The sequence below is a fragment of the Chinchilla lanigera genome, unplaced genomic scaffold (genome assembly GCF_000276665.1).
Source record: "Chinchilla lanigera isolate Chin_1 unplaced genomic scaffold, ChiLan1.0 scaffold00096, whole genome shotgun sequence".
NCBI lineage: Eukaryota > Metazoa > Chordata > Mammalia > Rodentia > Chinchillidae > Chinchilla > Chinchilla lanigera.
This window is the reverse complement of record NW_004955497.1, coordinates 4,500,260-4,516,987: the sequence shown is the minus strand read 5'-3', so window position 1 is coordinate 4,516,987 and position 16,728 is coordinate 4,500,260. Positions and strand designations below refer to the sequence as shown.

The following is a 16,728-nucleotide window of genomic DNA, read 5'->3' as shown; positions in this document are numbered from 1 at the left end:
AGCGGGGGCAAAGCTGGGCTCCGCTGTGGCCGCTTACCCCCAGGTGGTCTTTTGCCTCCGTCAGCATCCAGGAGGTAGAGTCTAACACCACTGGACCTCGTATTTCAGAGGAGCATGAGGCATGTGATGATTACATGAAATGACCAATACGTAAGATAACGTCCCAGGGCAGATGTGCCTGGTTGGTGCTGCTGGTGGCGGATGGCACTGTTCCATGAGTCCTGAGGGATCTAGGCTAATGATGGCATTGCATCTTTCAAGCCACTTGGGCTTTGGCATTGCAGCCATAGGCAGGGAGAAAGTGCAGGAGGGGTTCAGATGAGAGGGCGCCTGAAGACAATGTGACTTAGGGGTTGTGTTTCAAGGATACGTATGGGAACAAAGGGATACAGGTCTCTGATTTACAATAGTTCCGCTTGTGGTCTCTTGAATTTACAAAGATGCGCAGGCGATAGGCATCCAACAGGTAGAATACGTGGAATTTTGAATTTGGATTTTCCCTTGGCATTCAGCCCCGCAGTCACGAGGGGAAGCAACCTACTCTGCAGTGTGCTACGTTGCCGTTGTTCTCTAGACAAGGCTTTTGATACACTGCATGAGATATTCGGTGCTGTATTATAAAGGAGACTCGGTGTTAGATGGTTTTGCCCAATATTAGGCCAATGTAGGTGTTCTGAATACACCCCAGGTGGGCTAGGCTGAGTAGTGATGTTCAGGGGGTCACATGTATTTTTGATTTCCAATAGTGAATTTTTGACTTATGATGTTCTTAGGAAGAAATTACCCCAACAGAAGTTGATGAGCATCTTATGCAGAGGCCCTGAGGCCCCGCCTAGGGCTTCAAAGCAACCTAAGATTCGATAGCTCCATGGCAAACCCACCTTTGTAGTCCATGTCCCACTAGCAGGATCTCAGGGATGCAGTCACGTTTGGTTACAGGGTGCTGGGAGACGCTGGGTAGATTTCCCCAGTCAGCTGGCTGCTGGCTACTCCAGCACACTATATGAAGTGCATCTGACCCTGTCCTGCACATGGCAGGAGCTACAGAGCCGTCAGCTGCTAGTACATTGTTTGCAACTGTGTGCAGGAATTTCCACTTAAAACAGCTGCACCCTCAAGGGTGACTTGTTACCATTTTCAGCTCTGTGCTCTGGGTACCTCCTTGGTATGTTCCAGTGACAGGGCCAAGGCCAGGAAGGGGCCCCTGGGCTTTTAGAGAAAAAACAAAAGCAGTGGAAAAGATGAGGTTTCAAGAGTCAACAGTCTCAGTGGCTCCTCAGAAAACAAAGACCCTGCTATGATGAAGGCCATGAACAGCGTGTGAACAGCGCAGCCTGAGCCTGGGCCTTCCTGGTAGCTTAGGTTCCCAGCTTGCTCCCTGGCATGGAAGGGCAGAACATGGCAGGGTCTGTTCAGTTACATTTGCTGTCCAAGGCCCAAGTTTCCAGTGGTGTCTTTGACACGGGTGCTGACATTTTCATTAAGTTTTTTAGTTGATCCACTACTAAAGAGTCTGCGGTGGACATAAGTGGTATTAAAGTGCTATTGTTGGAATGTGATGTGCAGACAAACACACGTACTGTCCGGTGCACACATTCATGGGAATGCGGCCTGTCTGCAAATTTGAGGAAATTCTCGCCTCACACAGGCCCCCTGATATCCTCTCACCAATGGCAAGGGCTTGGTGTCCGATTCCGTGACGGTCACTCTCAGCCGGAGAACTGACACTGTGTGCCTTTAGCCTGCCCAGGCCGCACCCACAGGCTACCTGCACTGCGTTCTCAGACCATCCATCCAAGCCCACGGGGGCAGCTATGTCAGAATTTACATCAGAAACGCTTTGGCCAGGGGGAGGGAAAGCAAGGGCTAACTTTCCAAGGGAGTCTCAGAAGGTGTTTCCCCACAGAACTCCTTATCTAGCCGCAAACCACCCGCCTTGGGTCAGTCAGGATTTAGGCAATTTTTGGCTGGAATCAAGTGTTTGGCCAACAGATTTCGATATGCAGTTAGACTCTTACTAGATTCAAAACACCATGTGAGGGGGTGCAGCCACCTGTGGGTGAGTGATCCCCCTACCTCCTGACGTCTGGGAGGTGCTAGATATGTTTTAGGCTGCTTCACTCTTTCCTTGTTTTGTGTTTGGATGCGTAACAAGAGTTAAAATGAAACATCCTTCTTTCTGATTAGGATGTGACCATCATGTGCTTTGGAGTCAGAGCCTGTTCTTTTTTTTTTTTTTTTTTTTTCTTTTGTACCAGGAATTGAACTCAGGACCTTGCACTTGCCAGGCAGGAACTTGTCAGAGCCTGTTCTTGTCATGGGGATATTGTTATTCTTGCAGTTTGGGAGTAAAGGAGATACATTTCTGATACTTCAAGTTCCAACTTAAAACAGACCTGGCAATATACCTCTGTAATCCCAGCTACTTTGGGAGGCTGACACGGCATTGCAGATATGAGGACAATCTGGGCAATTTAATGAGATATGTCTACAAATTAAATTTAAAAAGGGCTGAGGATGTAGCTCAGAAGTTCCTGGCTTCACTCCCCAGTACCATACACACACACACACACACACACACACACACACACACATCCAACTTGGAAAATTTTTTGAATAGAAACACTCTTCTGAAAATATTAGGGACATGGACTGGTCCACAGAAGTATTTTTGAGCAAGTCTATGGCAAAAGCCCTCTGGGGGCTGCTGTCAGTTGGTACAAGTTTAAAAGATACCTTGGGGTAGCCAGAATAGAATGTCAAGGTCCTCAGGAGCCCCGTGTGGAGGAGAAATAGGGCCTCTCCTGCCATGGCTCCAGAGAGCCATGGGAGTGGACGCTAAGGATGAGGTCATCTTTGATAAAGGCAGAACATGCTAGCAGAAGGAGGACAGAGACATGGTAGAGGAGATTCTGCAGCAGGACTGGCCGGCACCACCAGGGAGGCACCTTTTAGCTCCGACCTGGGAATGGATCCAACCAACCCACACTCATGGGGGCAGGTGGGAGATGTTGGCATCTTCTGATCTGCAGCACGGAATAATGACAAGAGGATAAAATGAATATAGAAGGTTTTTTCACCAGCTTTGCAAAATGAGAGTCTGAGTATAAAGGAATAAATAGCACTACTTGTTGGAAATAACAGAGTAGAATTTTATTTTATTTTTGTCTTTTTGAGACAGGGTCTCACTGTGTAGTTCAGGCTGGCCTCAAGCTCACTTTGTAGCCCAGGCTGGCCTCAAACTTGCAGTGATCCTCCTGCCTCAGCCTCTCGAGTGCTGGGATTACAGGCGTGCGCCACCACTTCCAGTTTAGAGTAGAATTTTAGTAGTCAGAAGGTTACAGATTTTTTTTTTTCCCTACAGATCTTTGGGCGTATGGAGAAAATAGCTTGTAAGCAAAGCCTACATGTTAGAGTCAAAGGAAGATTAAATATTGAAACTCCACATAGCACCACCACAGAGCATGTGCTTTCATTGTTATTAAACAGGTGAGTTGGTTAGCTTAGGATTCTCAGCTGGGGATGAGTTTTCCTCTGGTACCTAGTGGAGAGGCGGGGATGGCACTGAATACCCCACAGTGCTCAGGGCAGCCCCCAAATCAGCACTCATGTTATCTAAACTGTCAGCATGCCAAAGTTGAGAAACCTTGGTGGCCATAAAGCCTTAACAATATATAGCAACCTTTCTTTTGTGTTTGCTAAACTGCAAAGCATTATGTTAAAAGTTTTTATCAGACATAGCTGATCTTCTGATTACTATTATCCCTAGAAAAACAAAAAAAGGTGTAGTATTTGAATACATACAAATCAGACTGTTTTGTTCTTTTCTGGTTTGGCTTACTTAGATACAAGCAAGGTTCTGCTTTGTCCTGTGATGAATCTCATTACCGTCAACGCCACCGGGCCTGGGCTTTTAAACTTATTATCTCTGGCCTATTTTTAGACCATTGATTATGCTGATAACTTGAAATGAATCGTGAGCAGATGGGAAGCCAATGAGAGGGGTGGACTTTGGCAGGTGGCCCTAAAAGGCCAGTTTCCAACTCAAAACAGATGCAATCTTAAGACCAACTGAGCTTTTTTCCTTTGAGATAAAAATATGGGGTCATGTATTTTCATCTTTTCCTGGTAGGCGTTTTTGTGTTTAAGATCAACCAGATTTTGCAATCTGAACAGTTTTGATTCTCTTTCCCCAAAACGACTGAAAAACTCACAAGGTAACAAAAGGCAGAAAAGTGGAAGCGGTGGTGTTAGTGTACTAATTTAAACTGAGAGCAAAGGATTTACGTGTGCACTAACTGCAGGGGATAGTGAGAAAGGCATTGAAGTGCCAGTGAAGAAAAAACTCTGATACAAGTTAGTTTCTAAAGGGTGAGGCTGCTTCAACTCTGGAGGAAGAGTTAGCCTGTTATTTCCTAGTGCTGGTTGGGTCCCTAAGTGAAGGGGGTCTTATTTGTAAGCTTCCTCTCCTGCTCCTCCTCCCCTTCCTCCTTCCTTCCCTCACCCTTTCTCCCTCCCCTTCCCCTTCCTCCTCCCCTCCCCCTCCTCTTTTTTTGGTACTGGAGATTAAACCCCAGTTCACCTGTGAGGGAAGGACTCTCCCTCTAAGCTGGATCTCCACCCCTTTGAAAAATTTTTATTTTGAGGCAGGGTCTCACTAAGTTGCCCAGGTTGCCCTCAAACTTGTGATCCTTCTGCTTTGGCCTCCCAAGCGCCTGGAATTACAGGTGTGCGCCACCAGTTCAGGGCTGAGCTTCATTTTAAAAGAAGGACTCCAAGTACGTGGTGAGCTACAAAGACAGCTTAGCAGATTCATCTGCTAGCTGTGAGGCACATAGCAATCAGGATATTTGTTCGGGAAGAGAACAAACTGTAACAGTCTTTGAGGAAAGGAGGAGGTGATGTATTCACTTCCTCCTGTTGCTGCAACAAATTACCATGAATTTGTGGCTGACACACAAGTTCATTATCTTACAGTCCTGGGGTCATCGGGGTTGGCAGGGTGCCAACCTTCTAGAGCTCTAGGGGAGAACCCATTTCACTTCCTTTTCCACCTTCTAGGGTCCCCACAAACTTGGGCTTCTAGTTCTTCCTGCATCTTTAAAGCCAGCGATCACATCAGTCCAGCCTCTGAGCCTGGTATCACGTCTCTGACGTTCCTGTCTCCCTTTTCTGCCTTGTAAGGACCCATATAATCGTCTCAGTCCCACCTTATACCCTTGTAAGTAGGTGCGGTTGTTACCATTTTATGGGTATGAAAATGCCTCTCAGGGAGCCTTGCTGTGCCTCATTCCCCTAGGGAACGGTGACAAATGGAATAACCCATATTCCTTCTGGGGTTTTGATCACTCTTTTTAAAAAAATTTAAATGTTTGTTTTTATTAGTAAGCGTTTGTAGTAGATAATGATTACATCCGTCGTGGGAGGTTGGTACACACACAGAACACATCTTAATTGCCCTTCCCTTTGTAAGGATCGGTCACAAGCCTGAGAAAACTGAACTCTTAAAAACATTTATTTTTCCCTATTAAGCTATTTAATTTAAACTAAAAACGTTATGAGCAGATAGACAGAGCCACTCCCAGTCCTCATCTTGGTCCGAGAAGTTTATATTTGTAATCCCATGGAAAAGTTACTGGAATTCTAGCGAGTTCATTCCAGTTACCGCTTCCAGTGCAACCCATGGCGGGAGCAAAGACACTAAGGCGCATTTGTAGCCATGGGGAGCTGAGGGGCCCTAAATCCAGCCACAATAATGGCTAGCCAGAACAAATGCCTCGACCTGGGGCTGAACCCAGGTTTTATTACTTTGTGAAGAAGGGAGTGTCGCCAGACATGGTGGCGCATGCTTGTAAACCCAGCACTCGGGAGGCTGAGGCGGGAGGATCCTTGCGAGTTCAAGACCAGCCTGGGCTACAAAGTGAGCTCAAGACCAGTTTGAACTGCATAGTGAGACCCTGTCTCAAAAAAACAAAAAAAAAAAAAAGGGAGTGTCTTGAGGATGACTGGCTGTGCGAATGGCGGGAAGTACGTGAGTGCCCTGGCATGGGCTAGGTAGGTGAACTGAAGTCAAGTCTGCAAAATGCAGAGAAAAGGCTATGCAGGAGTAATTTGCATGACACAGTTGAGGTAGTATGTGATGTTTTGGGGTCGGTGCCTCAGCTCTGATATGTAATCTTTTGTGCCCTGAGAAGTCATGGCCTCTTATCTTGAGGCTTGATCCCAGCTGACAGCATGGAGCGTGGCTCCCCATCCTTCCCTGGCTCACATGTTTTATTGGGGAGTTAGGGAGGTGGGGAAACACTGCCCTGTCACACTGCTTCAAAGACTGCATGTCAGCACCTCAGCTGGACCGATTTGCATTGCTTGGAGCCAATTGAAGGGATAAGGAAAAGTCCTAGCCAGCTCTGCACCATCAGTACATGGAAGTAGGGCTGAGTTTAGTAGAAATGGAGACAATGGCTCCTCCTTCAAGAATAGTCTCCTCGGTGGTCCTCCACAAGCAGATATAGGGTCCATTTTTGTTTTATCTTTGCTTTTCTGTGTCTGTTGGGGTATCACAGACACGCCATAACTGCCCACATTTAGAGCATAAAATGTGGTAAATTTTGACTTATGCATATATCAGTGAGGTGACCGTCATAGTCAAAACAACGATCGTGTGCATCATGACTAGACGTACGTAGTGCACTTATGTCCCCTGATGATCCACTTCTCCCCTGATGATCCACAGGCAAACTCTAGCCTGTTCCCTATCACCGATCCCTAGTTGGCATTTCCCAGAATTGTAAATAAGAAGAATTGCACAGCACACACTCTTTGGCTGCTGTTGTTCTGACTTCTTTTGCTCAACATGACGACTTTGAAATCCATCAGTATGTGCTGTGCATGACAAGCTCACGTCTTCGTGCTACTTCACCTGCTGTACTGTTTACCCAGTTCTCCCTTGAATGAGCATTTGATGTGTTTCCAGTTGGGACTGACACAAGCACGGCTGCTTTAGTCAGCTAGCATGTACAAGTGGACGCTGCCTTCTCGCTTTTGGGGGTAATGCCTGCTTATGGAAAGCCTGCTCATGGGATGGGGATCTTTATCTTTTTAAGGAACTGCTGAAGTATTTTCCCAATCTTTGTACCACTTCACCAGCAGTGAGTGCTCCCGTGACTCTACATTTTCCACTCTGCTTGCTGTCACCAGTTTTAAAAATTTTAGCCATTCTGCAGATATGCGGTAGTGCCTTGGAGTGGTTTGAATTTGCATTTCCTGAATGATTAATGATGTTGATCATTCTTCATGTTTTTATTTTGCCATCTGTACATCTTCCTTCTTAAAATGTCTGTCCAAATCTTTTGCTCATTTCAGTACGGCTATTTTCATATTACTGTGAGAGTTTTTCTAAATATAATCTAGATAAAAGAACTTTATCAGATATGTGATTTCCAAATATTTTTCCCTTGCCTGTGGCTTAAATTTTCATTTTACTACAGTGTCTTTCAAAGAACAGAAGTTGTTAATTTTGATGAAATAAAATGTGTCAATTATTTTCTTTTACATATTGTATACTTTGTTGTTACATTTATGAAATCTTTGCCTCACCCTAGATCACAATTATTCTTCCTAGGCATGGTTTTATATATATGTAAGCTTTGCGTTTAGGTCTATGATCCAATTTGAGTTAATTTTTACATATAGATCTGGATGGTGGTTCATGGTTTTGCATGTAAATGTCCATCTGTTTCACAACCATTTGCTGAAAAAAATACGCTTTCTAGTGGATCTCTCCGCACTTTTGTTGAAAATCAATTAACCATATATTTATGAGTCTATTTCTAGGCTCTATTCTGTTTAATCATCCATTTTCCATCTTTCAATGAATAGCTGGCTTTCTTGGTAACTATAGTTGTATAAGTCTCAAAATCATGTATACAATTTTTAAAGGGTTGTTTTAGCTATTTTAGGTACCATGTATTTTAGAAGCCGAGTCTTGTGTTCTGCCAAAAATTTAACTCTTGTGGATTTTGCAATCATGTAGCCTTTGTAGGTCCCTTTGGGAAGATTTGACACACAATATTGACAATATGAGATATCCTAGTCCATTAAACACAATGCAGTATGGTTCTTATTTGGTCTCAGCAGAAAAAGAGAATTCTTTTTAAGAATTAAAAAGTTTTAATTCTTAAAACTTCTAGCTGTCACTGGCACCCTCTCATACCCTAGCCTAATCCACATTCTTGGAAATTCCACTCAGATCATGGGCTATTTCCTTGCTCACTGACAACTCCAGGGAGGAAGAGGCCATAGTTTCCTGCCTGTAGGAGGGAGAGGCAGGAGACCATGTAAGAGGTGCTGTATCAATGCCCCCAGGGCCCGGACCACCCCAGTGGTCTTTCGTTTCCTTTACCACACAAAGTGCTTTTCCATCACAGGGGTTTTGCCTTTCTTTCTTTCTTTTCTCTCTTTCTCTCTTTCTTTCTTCCTTCTTCCCTTCCTTCTTTCCTTCCTTCCTTCCTTCCCTCCTTTCCTTCCTTCCTATCTTTTTTTTCTTTCTGTTTTTGTTTTTGCTTTTTAAGACAGGGTCTTACTACGCCTGCAGTTCAAGCTGGCCTTGAACTCACTATCTAGCACAGGCTGGCCTCAAGCTCACAGTGATCATCCTGCCTCAGCCTCCGAGGTGCTGGGGTTACAAGTGTGCACCATCATGCCCAACTCTTCTTGCTTTCTTCTCTGTGTCCTCGCATCGTCATCCCTCTGTGTATGGCTGTCTTTGTTCAAATTTTCCTTTTTTATAAGGATGTAGTCACGCTGGATTAGGACCCACTTTATTATCACCAAAGATCCAGTTTCCAAAGAAGTTCACACGGACAGGTCCTGGGGCTTAGACCTTCAACATCTTTGGCGGCCCAGTTCCTCCTGCTGTAAATGGTAATGAAGCGTGAGTGTGGGTGAGATCACTGAGAGAAGGAAAGGGGCCCAGGGACTTGGAAGAGTCACGTCAGCTGTCGCAGTAGAGACCGAGGAGAGGAGCGGAGCCCAGAAAGAGGAGTGCAGCCAAGGAGGAGCGCACATGGGTGTAGGATCCCAGAATTCAAAGGAGAGGAGGTGCTCTAAGCAGATGGGGTCAGGAGCCGCAGACGCTGCTGGCGTGTCACGGGGAACGCTCCAGACACACCCCGAGAGTCACAGCACAGCCCATGGCGGTGCCCTCAGCAGGAGCTGTGTGGGGATGTCAGAGGAACCCAGCCGAAGGAGGAGGAAGAAGGGAAGAAATGGAGGCGTGGCTGAGGTCTTGTTCTAGCTGTTTAGGGGCAGCACGGGGCCGCAGGTAGCCAGAGAGGCTTGTGATGAAGGGAAGAGATTACTGTCTGCATATATGCTGGTGGTGTGGTCAGAGTTGAGAGAAAGTCCCTTGACATACAAGAGCAAAGAGGGAAGAGCAGCTGTATGGGATTGCTGAGGGGGCTGCAGGGCAGGAGGGCGGGGAAACCTGGAAATCGACAGTAGAGGGCAGGGGTTGCAGCTATGCATGAGGAGGTGCGCAGCTGTAGCGAGGGACTGCATCGTTTTCTGTCTGATGATCTTTGTTTTCTCTGAGAAAGAGATGAGTGAGGGGAAAGGAGGCTGCGGTGTCAGGGAGAGAGTCCCCTGAGAAGCACAGTAGGATCGAAGGGCGGGTGGATGCCTGCTGTCATCTGGATGTGTCCCCCACATTCACGTCAGAAGCTTGGTTGCCAGGAGAGATGTGCGGGTCCTGGGGGTGGAGCCTCATGAACGACCGTCATGACTTTGGGAGCAGCTTCATTACCGTGAGAGCGGGTTGCTGTAGAGCAAGCCCGCCCCTCATGTCCAGGGGAGGTTCCTTGGCCATTGCTCTTCTGCCGTGAGACAGTGGGGCATGAAACCCTTGATAGATGCTCTCGCTGGGCTCCTGGGCTTCCCAGCCTGCAGAACCATGAGCCAAGGAAACATTTTCTTCATAAACCACCCCCATCTGTGGTGTTCTGTTAGAGCAGAACTAGGATGATATTCTGGTTGAGGGTGATAGTCAGGCTGTCTCTTCCATCCCAGTGGACGGTCTGCAGGGAGATGCCAGCGGCAGGTAAAGCAGGGAGTGGAATTCATCCCAGCGACAGAGGGTATTATGGGTGTGATGCCATGGACACTGGGGAATGAAGACAGGAGGGGACAGGTGGGCTGAGGCAGGAAAAGAGGCAGTAACGGGGCAGTCACAGAGCAGGGGTGGAACTGAACCAGCGGGGTGGGAAGGGAACCAGCGCGTGCTCTAGGGAGCTGGGAGATGAGGCCCAGACGTGACATGGGGTACAGGAAAAGACTGCGGGAGGTGAGAATACGAGGACGCTTTGTGGCCTGAATAATCGTTCACGGAGTCCCTGGACTCCTCCGAGGTGATGGTGGGACCGGGGTGGACAGGTGCTTCGTGAGTCAGGTGCTGAGAGGGAGTGACCAGGGGTCAGCAGGGTACAGTGGCAAAGGGGGGTCAGGACACGGTAGGGACGTGGAGTTCACGCCGGCAGTCACAGCTCTTCCCTCCGCCTCACAAGGTCGTTGGGCCGTAGGGTCACCGTTATGTCACTTGTTTACCCATCCGTTCTCTCTGGAGCTCACCCTCTCGCTCCGCTGGTGACCGAAGGGGCTTTCCAGAATGTGGCGGTGACTACACTGAATGACAAGTGTAGTCACTGCGGGCGCCGGTGTAGGTGAAAATTCCCCTCTTCTCAGAGTATCCAGAGTGCGAGCAAGACTGCACATTAACAGGTGGGTTCCAGTAGGAGCGGAATGTCCCGGTGGCTCTGTCCTCCTCAGAGAGGCGAGGAACACGCTCTGGAGGGGTGACGGGGAGCTGTTGGTGAGTCTGTGGGAGGGCACTCTAGGCCTGGGAAAGCACAAGAGAGATCCAGGTGTCTTGAGGTGTCGGGTACTCGTACTGCTCTTCGGGAAACCCCGTCCCGCCCCATCGGGCTCTGCGGCGCAGGGCTCCGCCAGCTTCCCAGTTCCCCTGCAGGAAGACTGCCCAAGCCTGGTGCAGCTCCGCCCCGGGAGGGAAAAGTAGGCACCACACCTGCACCATTCCACTGGAGTGGCTGTGCCCTCTGAGGGTCACAAGGCCCCCAGGGGCTACCAGCAGTCCAGTAAGCTTCGCCATGGACGTTGGAACCCACACGGTGCTGTGCTCCCCCAGAGCCGTTATATATAGTGTCCTCACTGCATTAGTCACTGACCCCACCTCTGGGGCTGAGCTCTCTACTGACTCTGGCTCACTGTGATGAAATAGCTGACAGGCTACTGAGGAAGGGAGGGGTTAGTTAGCTCATACTTTTGGAGTTCAAGGTGTAATTGTCACAGCACAGGCTCTGTGGTGAGGAGGTGTGTGTGTGTGTGTGTGTGTGTGTGTGTGTGTGTGTCCCGCCTTGCTCAGGCGCAGCTGGCAAAGGCAGCACAGGGGGTGGGAGACAGGAGAGAATGGAAAAGACCTGTACTCCAAGCAGATGCAGAGAGGGCAGGAAAGACCAGCTGCTTGCAGAGGTGCCCAGGGGAACTCGGTGGGTCACTAAGAGCTACCTCCCAAGGGCACTACCCCCTGACTTCCCCTGGGCCTCACTCCATGCCTCCCAACAGTCCACCCTGGGGACCAAAGCCTTCGGTCACAGGGGGCTGTTGAGGGCCACCCAGACCACATCCGACCCACAGCGTGCCTATGAGAACCTCTGCTCCCGACATTCCCAGAAGTGGTGCCACTGAATAGTTTTCTTTTCCTGAACATGGGACTGAGCTGAGGGAATCACTACCATTTCTTCTTCTGACTTCCTATGAACTCTGGCCAATGGTGTGTGGGTAGATGTAGTTCTCTGGGGCAGTGGCTCAGCCTTAAAAACTGCAACACCTGCACAGTTAACTGAAATATCGTTTATCCAGTTTCTGATCATTGTCTTTGTATCATTTTCCCAGAGATCTGTGTGTACCCATGCATCGTGTGTATTCATAGATGTATATATAAATAGAAGATAGCTTATATCTAGTAACTCAGACAAAGTGTTGGGCTAAACCATTTTGCTGTTCTACCAATAGAAATCCTAACAGGAACAGCGTCTCAGACAGCAGAAACAGTTTCATTACCGAGCCTCAAGATGACCAAGGTGGTAAATTGGACTTTAAAAAAGATTGACAGCTTAAATAATGAGTGGTGAGAACCCAGGAATGACCGTGCTCTGTGTATCTTCCTGAGGAATCTGAATTGAGTAGGCTACATATCAAGTAATACATCATTTTCTTGGAAAGTATGTAGGGCCTTTGATAACAACTAGCATTTGAGAAAATCTAGAATAGTACTCTTACACAATTAGGTTTTTACATATTGTATTGGTCATTATCTAACACAGGTTGAATGTAATGCATTTCAAGGAATTTTATTGAGATAGAATATGGATTAATAGTAAAATTGGTAATTTGTGAAAAGTGCAGTCCTTTTTGGGTAGTGCAAAATATTTATTTTTACATTATGTACAGACCATGTTCATTTCAGGCTGAGCATCCTTAATCTGAAAGTCTGAAATCTGAAACGCTCCAAAATCCAAAACTTTCTGAGTGTCGTAAACAAGTAACAAAATGCCAATCACCTATACAGCCCCAAATTAGACTATAAACCCCTTTATGACATCATATTTGCAGAGAAAACTGAGCTCCTTTTTTTTTTTTTTTTTCCGGTACCAGGAATCGAACTCACAACATCACACTTGCCAGGCAGGTGCTGTGCCGCTGAGCTAAATCCCCAGCCCCTGAGCTCCTTTCTTGACTTTGGGTTTTCTGTTATCATTACTGTATGTGAGAATAAAGCAAATACATTAATTGATATGCATTTGAAAATGCATCTGTTTTCTCTTTAATATCCCTACTTTTTCATGACATATAAGTTATTTTGCCAACTTACCTTCAATTTATTTATTTGTTTTTTTAAAACAGGGTCTTGCTATGCAGTTCAGGCGGGCCTTGACTTCACTATGTAGTCCAGACTCACCTTGAACTCACAGCAGTCCTTCTGCCTCAGCATCCCGAGTGCTGAGGGTATAGGCACGCACCACCACATCTGACTTACTTTCAATTTCAAAGCTCAGAGGTTCTCAAAGTGAAAAATTTTCTGAGTATCCCCACCTGAAAGAACTCTGCTTGTCTGACTTGCTAAGGGAGGAGTTAATAAATGCTGGAAAACAACACTGGCATTTAATTGCAAGTAAATTCTGTTCTTTGGCAGGTATATACCACTCACATTTCACAATAATTTTAATTCACAAATTCTTACAATGTTTACTAACTTGGTGGATAGATGGATAGATCAGTAGACACATGGACAGATAGATGAATTAGTGGAACCATATTCCTAAAATATATGAATGTGTTTATGGGCAAGAATCTGAGCTCCTTGGTGCACTGGAGAATTGCCCAGTGCCTTAAACCACAGAAGCTCACAAAAAAAATGTTTAGCTGGTACCGGGATGGGTAGGGCCAGGTCAGGACCTCATAGTGAGGTTTGAGAGATAAAAGTATTTAGAGACGTGAAACAAAAACAGTAATTACCAGGACGGTTTGGGGAGTGTAGAACAGCTGCTAAGACGTGCAGCTGTATAGCTTTTGTGTCTGATGAAGGAATGAATTCAGGTGTTTTCACCATTCTTGATGTGGGGAGAGGGTATAGGAAAGGGACAGGAGAAGTTTTAATTGATGAAACGTTCCTTCAGATATGCAGTGTGAGGAAGAGCAGCTCACACACATCTGGTAAAGGAGTCTGAGGTCACACAAAATGTATACGGCCGTTTCCCAGAGAGTGCACATTCTTTTGGACTTGCCAACAAGCCTTACAAGCGAGTGCCGGGGCTCGGAAAGAGCAGTTTAGGCGTTTTTGCTGGTGGAGGAGTAGATTCCTTTTCCTGCCGACAGCAACATAGTTGACATTTTTCCCTCCTTTACGAAGACTTCCACCCCCTTGACCTTTAAAGCTGGCCTTCTAAAAGACAGTACACAGCTTCTCGCACGGCTGTTACCTGCTCAGCTACATGATTGCCCTGCTCTGCTCGTTCTGGATGGAAGACTTTCTCCTGGGAAGCACGGGAGCAGAACAGCTGGCGGTGGCCAGAGCTGCCTGTGACCGTCCCTCAGTTTGCAGTGTGAACTGTAGAGAAAAGACAGCAATCTTGTGAGTAACTACTCATGCTTCTATTTGAAGGTTATGTCCTGGCTTATCTCTAGATGCCCCCAGGAGCCTCGTGGGCTCAGGCAGGCCTTTCAGAAGCTGAGAGGGTCATGGGGGCCAAGCGCTGACTTGCTGTGAGAAGGTGGGGTCCGGCTGGAAGGCTCAGTCACCGGGGGTGTAGCCTGAAGTTTGCGTCTCCCTTCCCTTTCACGCGCTGTGCTTCCTGCCCGCGATGACCGGAGCAGCTTTCTCCTCCCAGACCCTTCCGCGTGCCCCTCCTCCTTTGCTTTATGGGTCCTGAGTATTGTGTCTCCGCAACGACAACCCTGACTGAGACAGAAAATATTTAGGATTTCATTTCAGAGCATTAGGTTTCCTTCAGTGTCCAATATGATTAAATAAATTCTGTAAACAACATGTGAGCAACAGTTCAGATGTCACACAATAAGGTCTCCTCGCCATACCACGTAATTTGACGTGTGGACAAATGCCAAGGTCAGAAAGCAGCTCAGCCAACTGAAGGGGGCTGGGAGGAGCAACGTGGCACAGAAGAGCCAGGCAGAAGCCAGACGAGGAGACCCTTGTAATAAGCAATTATAACAGGAGCTTCCATTTGTTGAGCACTAACTATGGGGAAACTGAGCTGAACAGTGCTTGTACTAGTAGGCTTGGTGATCACCGCAGTGGATGGGTAGTGTATGGTCATGACCCCATTTCACAGCTGAGGAGCTGATTCATACTCTAGTCGTATGGCTTGCAAGTAGGGGGCCTGAGAGCACTGGGGACCCAGGGACCCAAACCCTAACACTGTTGTATCTGCCTTACCAGCTGTGTAAATGGTGGGAAAGGAAGGATGCTCTTGCTTTGTGAGCATCGTGGAGAATCTCTTGAGCAGCCAGGCATGGTGGTGCATGCCTGTAATCCTAGCACTCTAAGAGGCTGAGGGAGGAGGATTGCTAATTGGAGCCCAGCCTGAGCTGGGCTGACTATTGAGAACTTATCTCAAAATAAAAAGAATGAAACGGTCTGGGGCGATAGCTCAGTGCAAAGTGCAAAAGCCCAGGTTTCAATCCCTAGTGCCACCATAGACACAGACAGACACACAGACAGACAGGCAGAAACACACACACACACACACACACACACACACACACACACAGGATGTGCTTGAAAACTTGCTGTGGGTGGGGTCCACCACTGACCTGAGCTTTTTTCCTGTTGCCATTTGGATTAAATGGCAGTCGCTTTCCTGTTGTAATTTAGAGCTAAATGGCCCCCAAAAGTCTCATGTGTTCAGAGGTTTCTGGAAGGTGATTGGTTCATGGGGGCACTAACAAGTTCATCCATTTATGAGTTCAAAGCCGAATGTGCTGTTAGGACATCAGGCCTGGCTGGAGGAAGAAGGTCATGGGAGGTGACGCATGGAAGGGTGTATTCCTGTCACTAGCTCCTCCCTTCTCTTTCTGTCAGGCTTTGGACAACTTGAGGTGAGTATCTTTGCTCCACCAAGACCTTCGGTCATAATGTTTCTACCTTATGTTAGCCAACCATGGACCAAACCCTCTGAAGCCATAAGCTAAAATAAATCTCGCCTCCCTTAATTTGCAGGTGTCAGATGTTTTGCAGATGTCAGAAAGCTGACTAAAACACTCCTTCTCCACCCTTGCAAACCAAAGCCAACCTTTCTAATAAAATCTCATTTGTGTGCACCTCTTGTGTACACACTTCCCCACGTTCTCTTAGCCGAGGGCTCTTCCTGCCGGGTCTGGGCTGCCCCTATCATGTTGTGCTCCTTTCTGTTGAAGCCTTACCCAACTGTCAAGCCTTTTAAGGGTAGATGCCTGGTTCCTGGTGGCCCTGAGTGCTGAGCTCAGTGTCCTGTGCAGAGTCGAGTCTAACACACTTTTGTCAAGTGTCTCTGTCCTGAGCCTGCTGGTGAAAGGGAAGGACAGGCTGGGTGCCTGCTCCCGTCCTGCTGGCCTTGAATGCACTTCCTGAGTGCACCTCCCAGGGAGAGTGCCTGGTGGCCATGTCTGTGGCTAGTGGCTGGGGCACAGAGGATGACCGATGGCTGGGTTCAAAATCCTGTTCTAACAGTGCCTCGCTGTGTGAGCTTGGAAGCAATTACTAAAGCTCAAAGTTCTTTTAAATTTTAAACTTGGGAGGAAAGGCTTGGGTGTAGCTCAGCGGCAGAGCACTTCCCAGTGTGGCGTAGCTTCCATCTCTAGCACCAAACACACAGAAAAACCACACACATATGCAGCAGAATTTACACATATGCAACACACTTGCCTCCTGTTCATTGTGAGGGTTAAATGAAATTGCATATGTGTTTGATACCTCGGAAGATTGCTAAACATTTTTTTTTTTTTTGGTGTTGTTATCTATGTGTACATGTGACTCCCTGAATGTAGTTCTGCTTCACTGGAGACTCAGCGGGAAGTTCTTAGGCAGTAGCTGTAGCAAAAAGGCCCTCACGGGCTGCAGAGTGTGTCAGATGGTTTTGTAGGGGCAGAGGGAGTGACCGC

At 47.3% G+C, this 16,728-nt stretch overlaps 1 protein-coding gene across 1 annotated transcript in view; it reads right to left on the bottom strand.

Annotated features, from left to right (window-relative positions):
• The window catches only part of LOC102014151, a 31,829-nt gene extending 20,668 nt beyond the window's left edge, over nucleotides 1–11,161 (bottom strand). The window contains exons 1-4 of the mRNA XM_013505451.1: nucleotides 10,944–11,161; nucleotides 10,624–10,891; nucleotides 10,350–10,447; nucleotides 1,669–1,838 (exon numbers count right to left, since the gene is read on the bottom strand). Coding sequence (XP_013360905.1) covers nucleotides 1,669–1,838; nucleotides 10,350–10,447; nucleotides 10,624–10,891; nucleotides 10,944–11,161 — 754 coding nt within the window. The remainder of the gene's footprint in view (nucleotides 1–1,668; nucleotides 1,839–10,349; nucleotides 10,448–10,623; nucleotides 10,892–10,943) is intronic.
• Nucleotides 11,162–16,728: the final 5,567 nt, after the last annotated feature.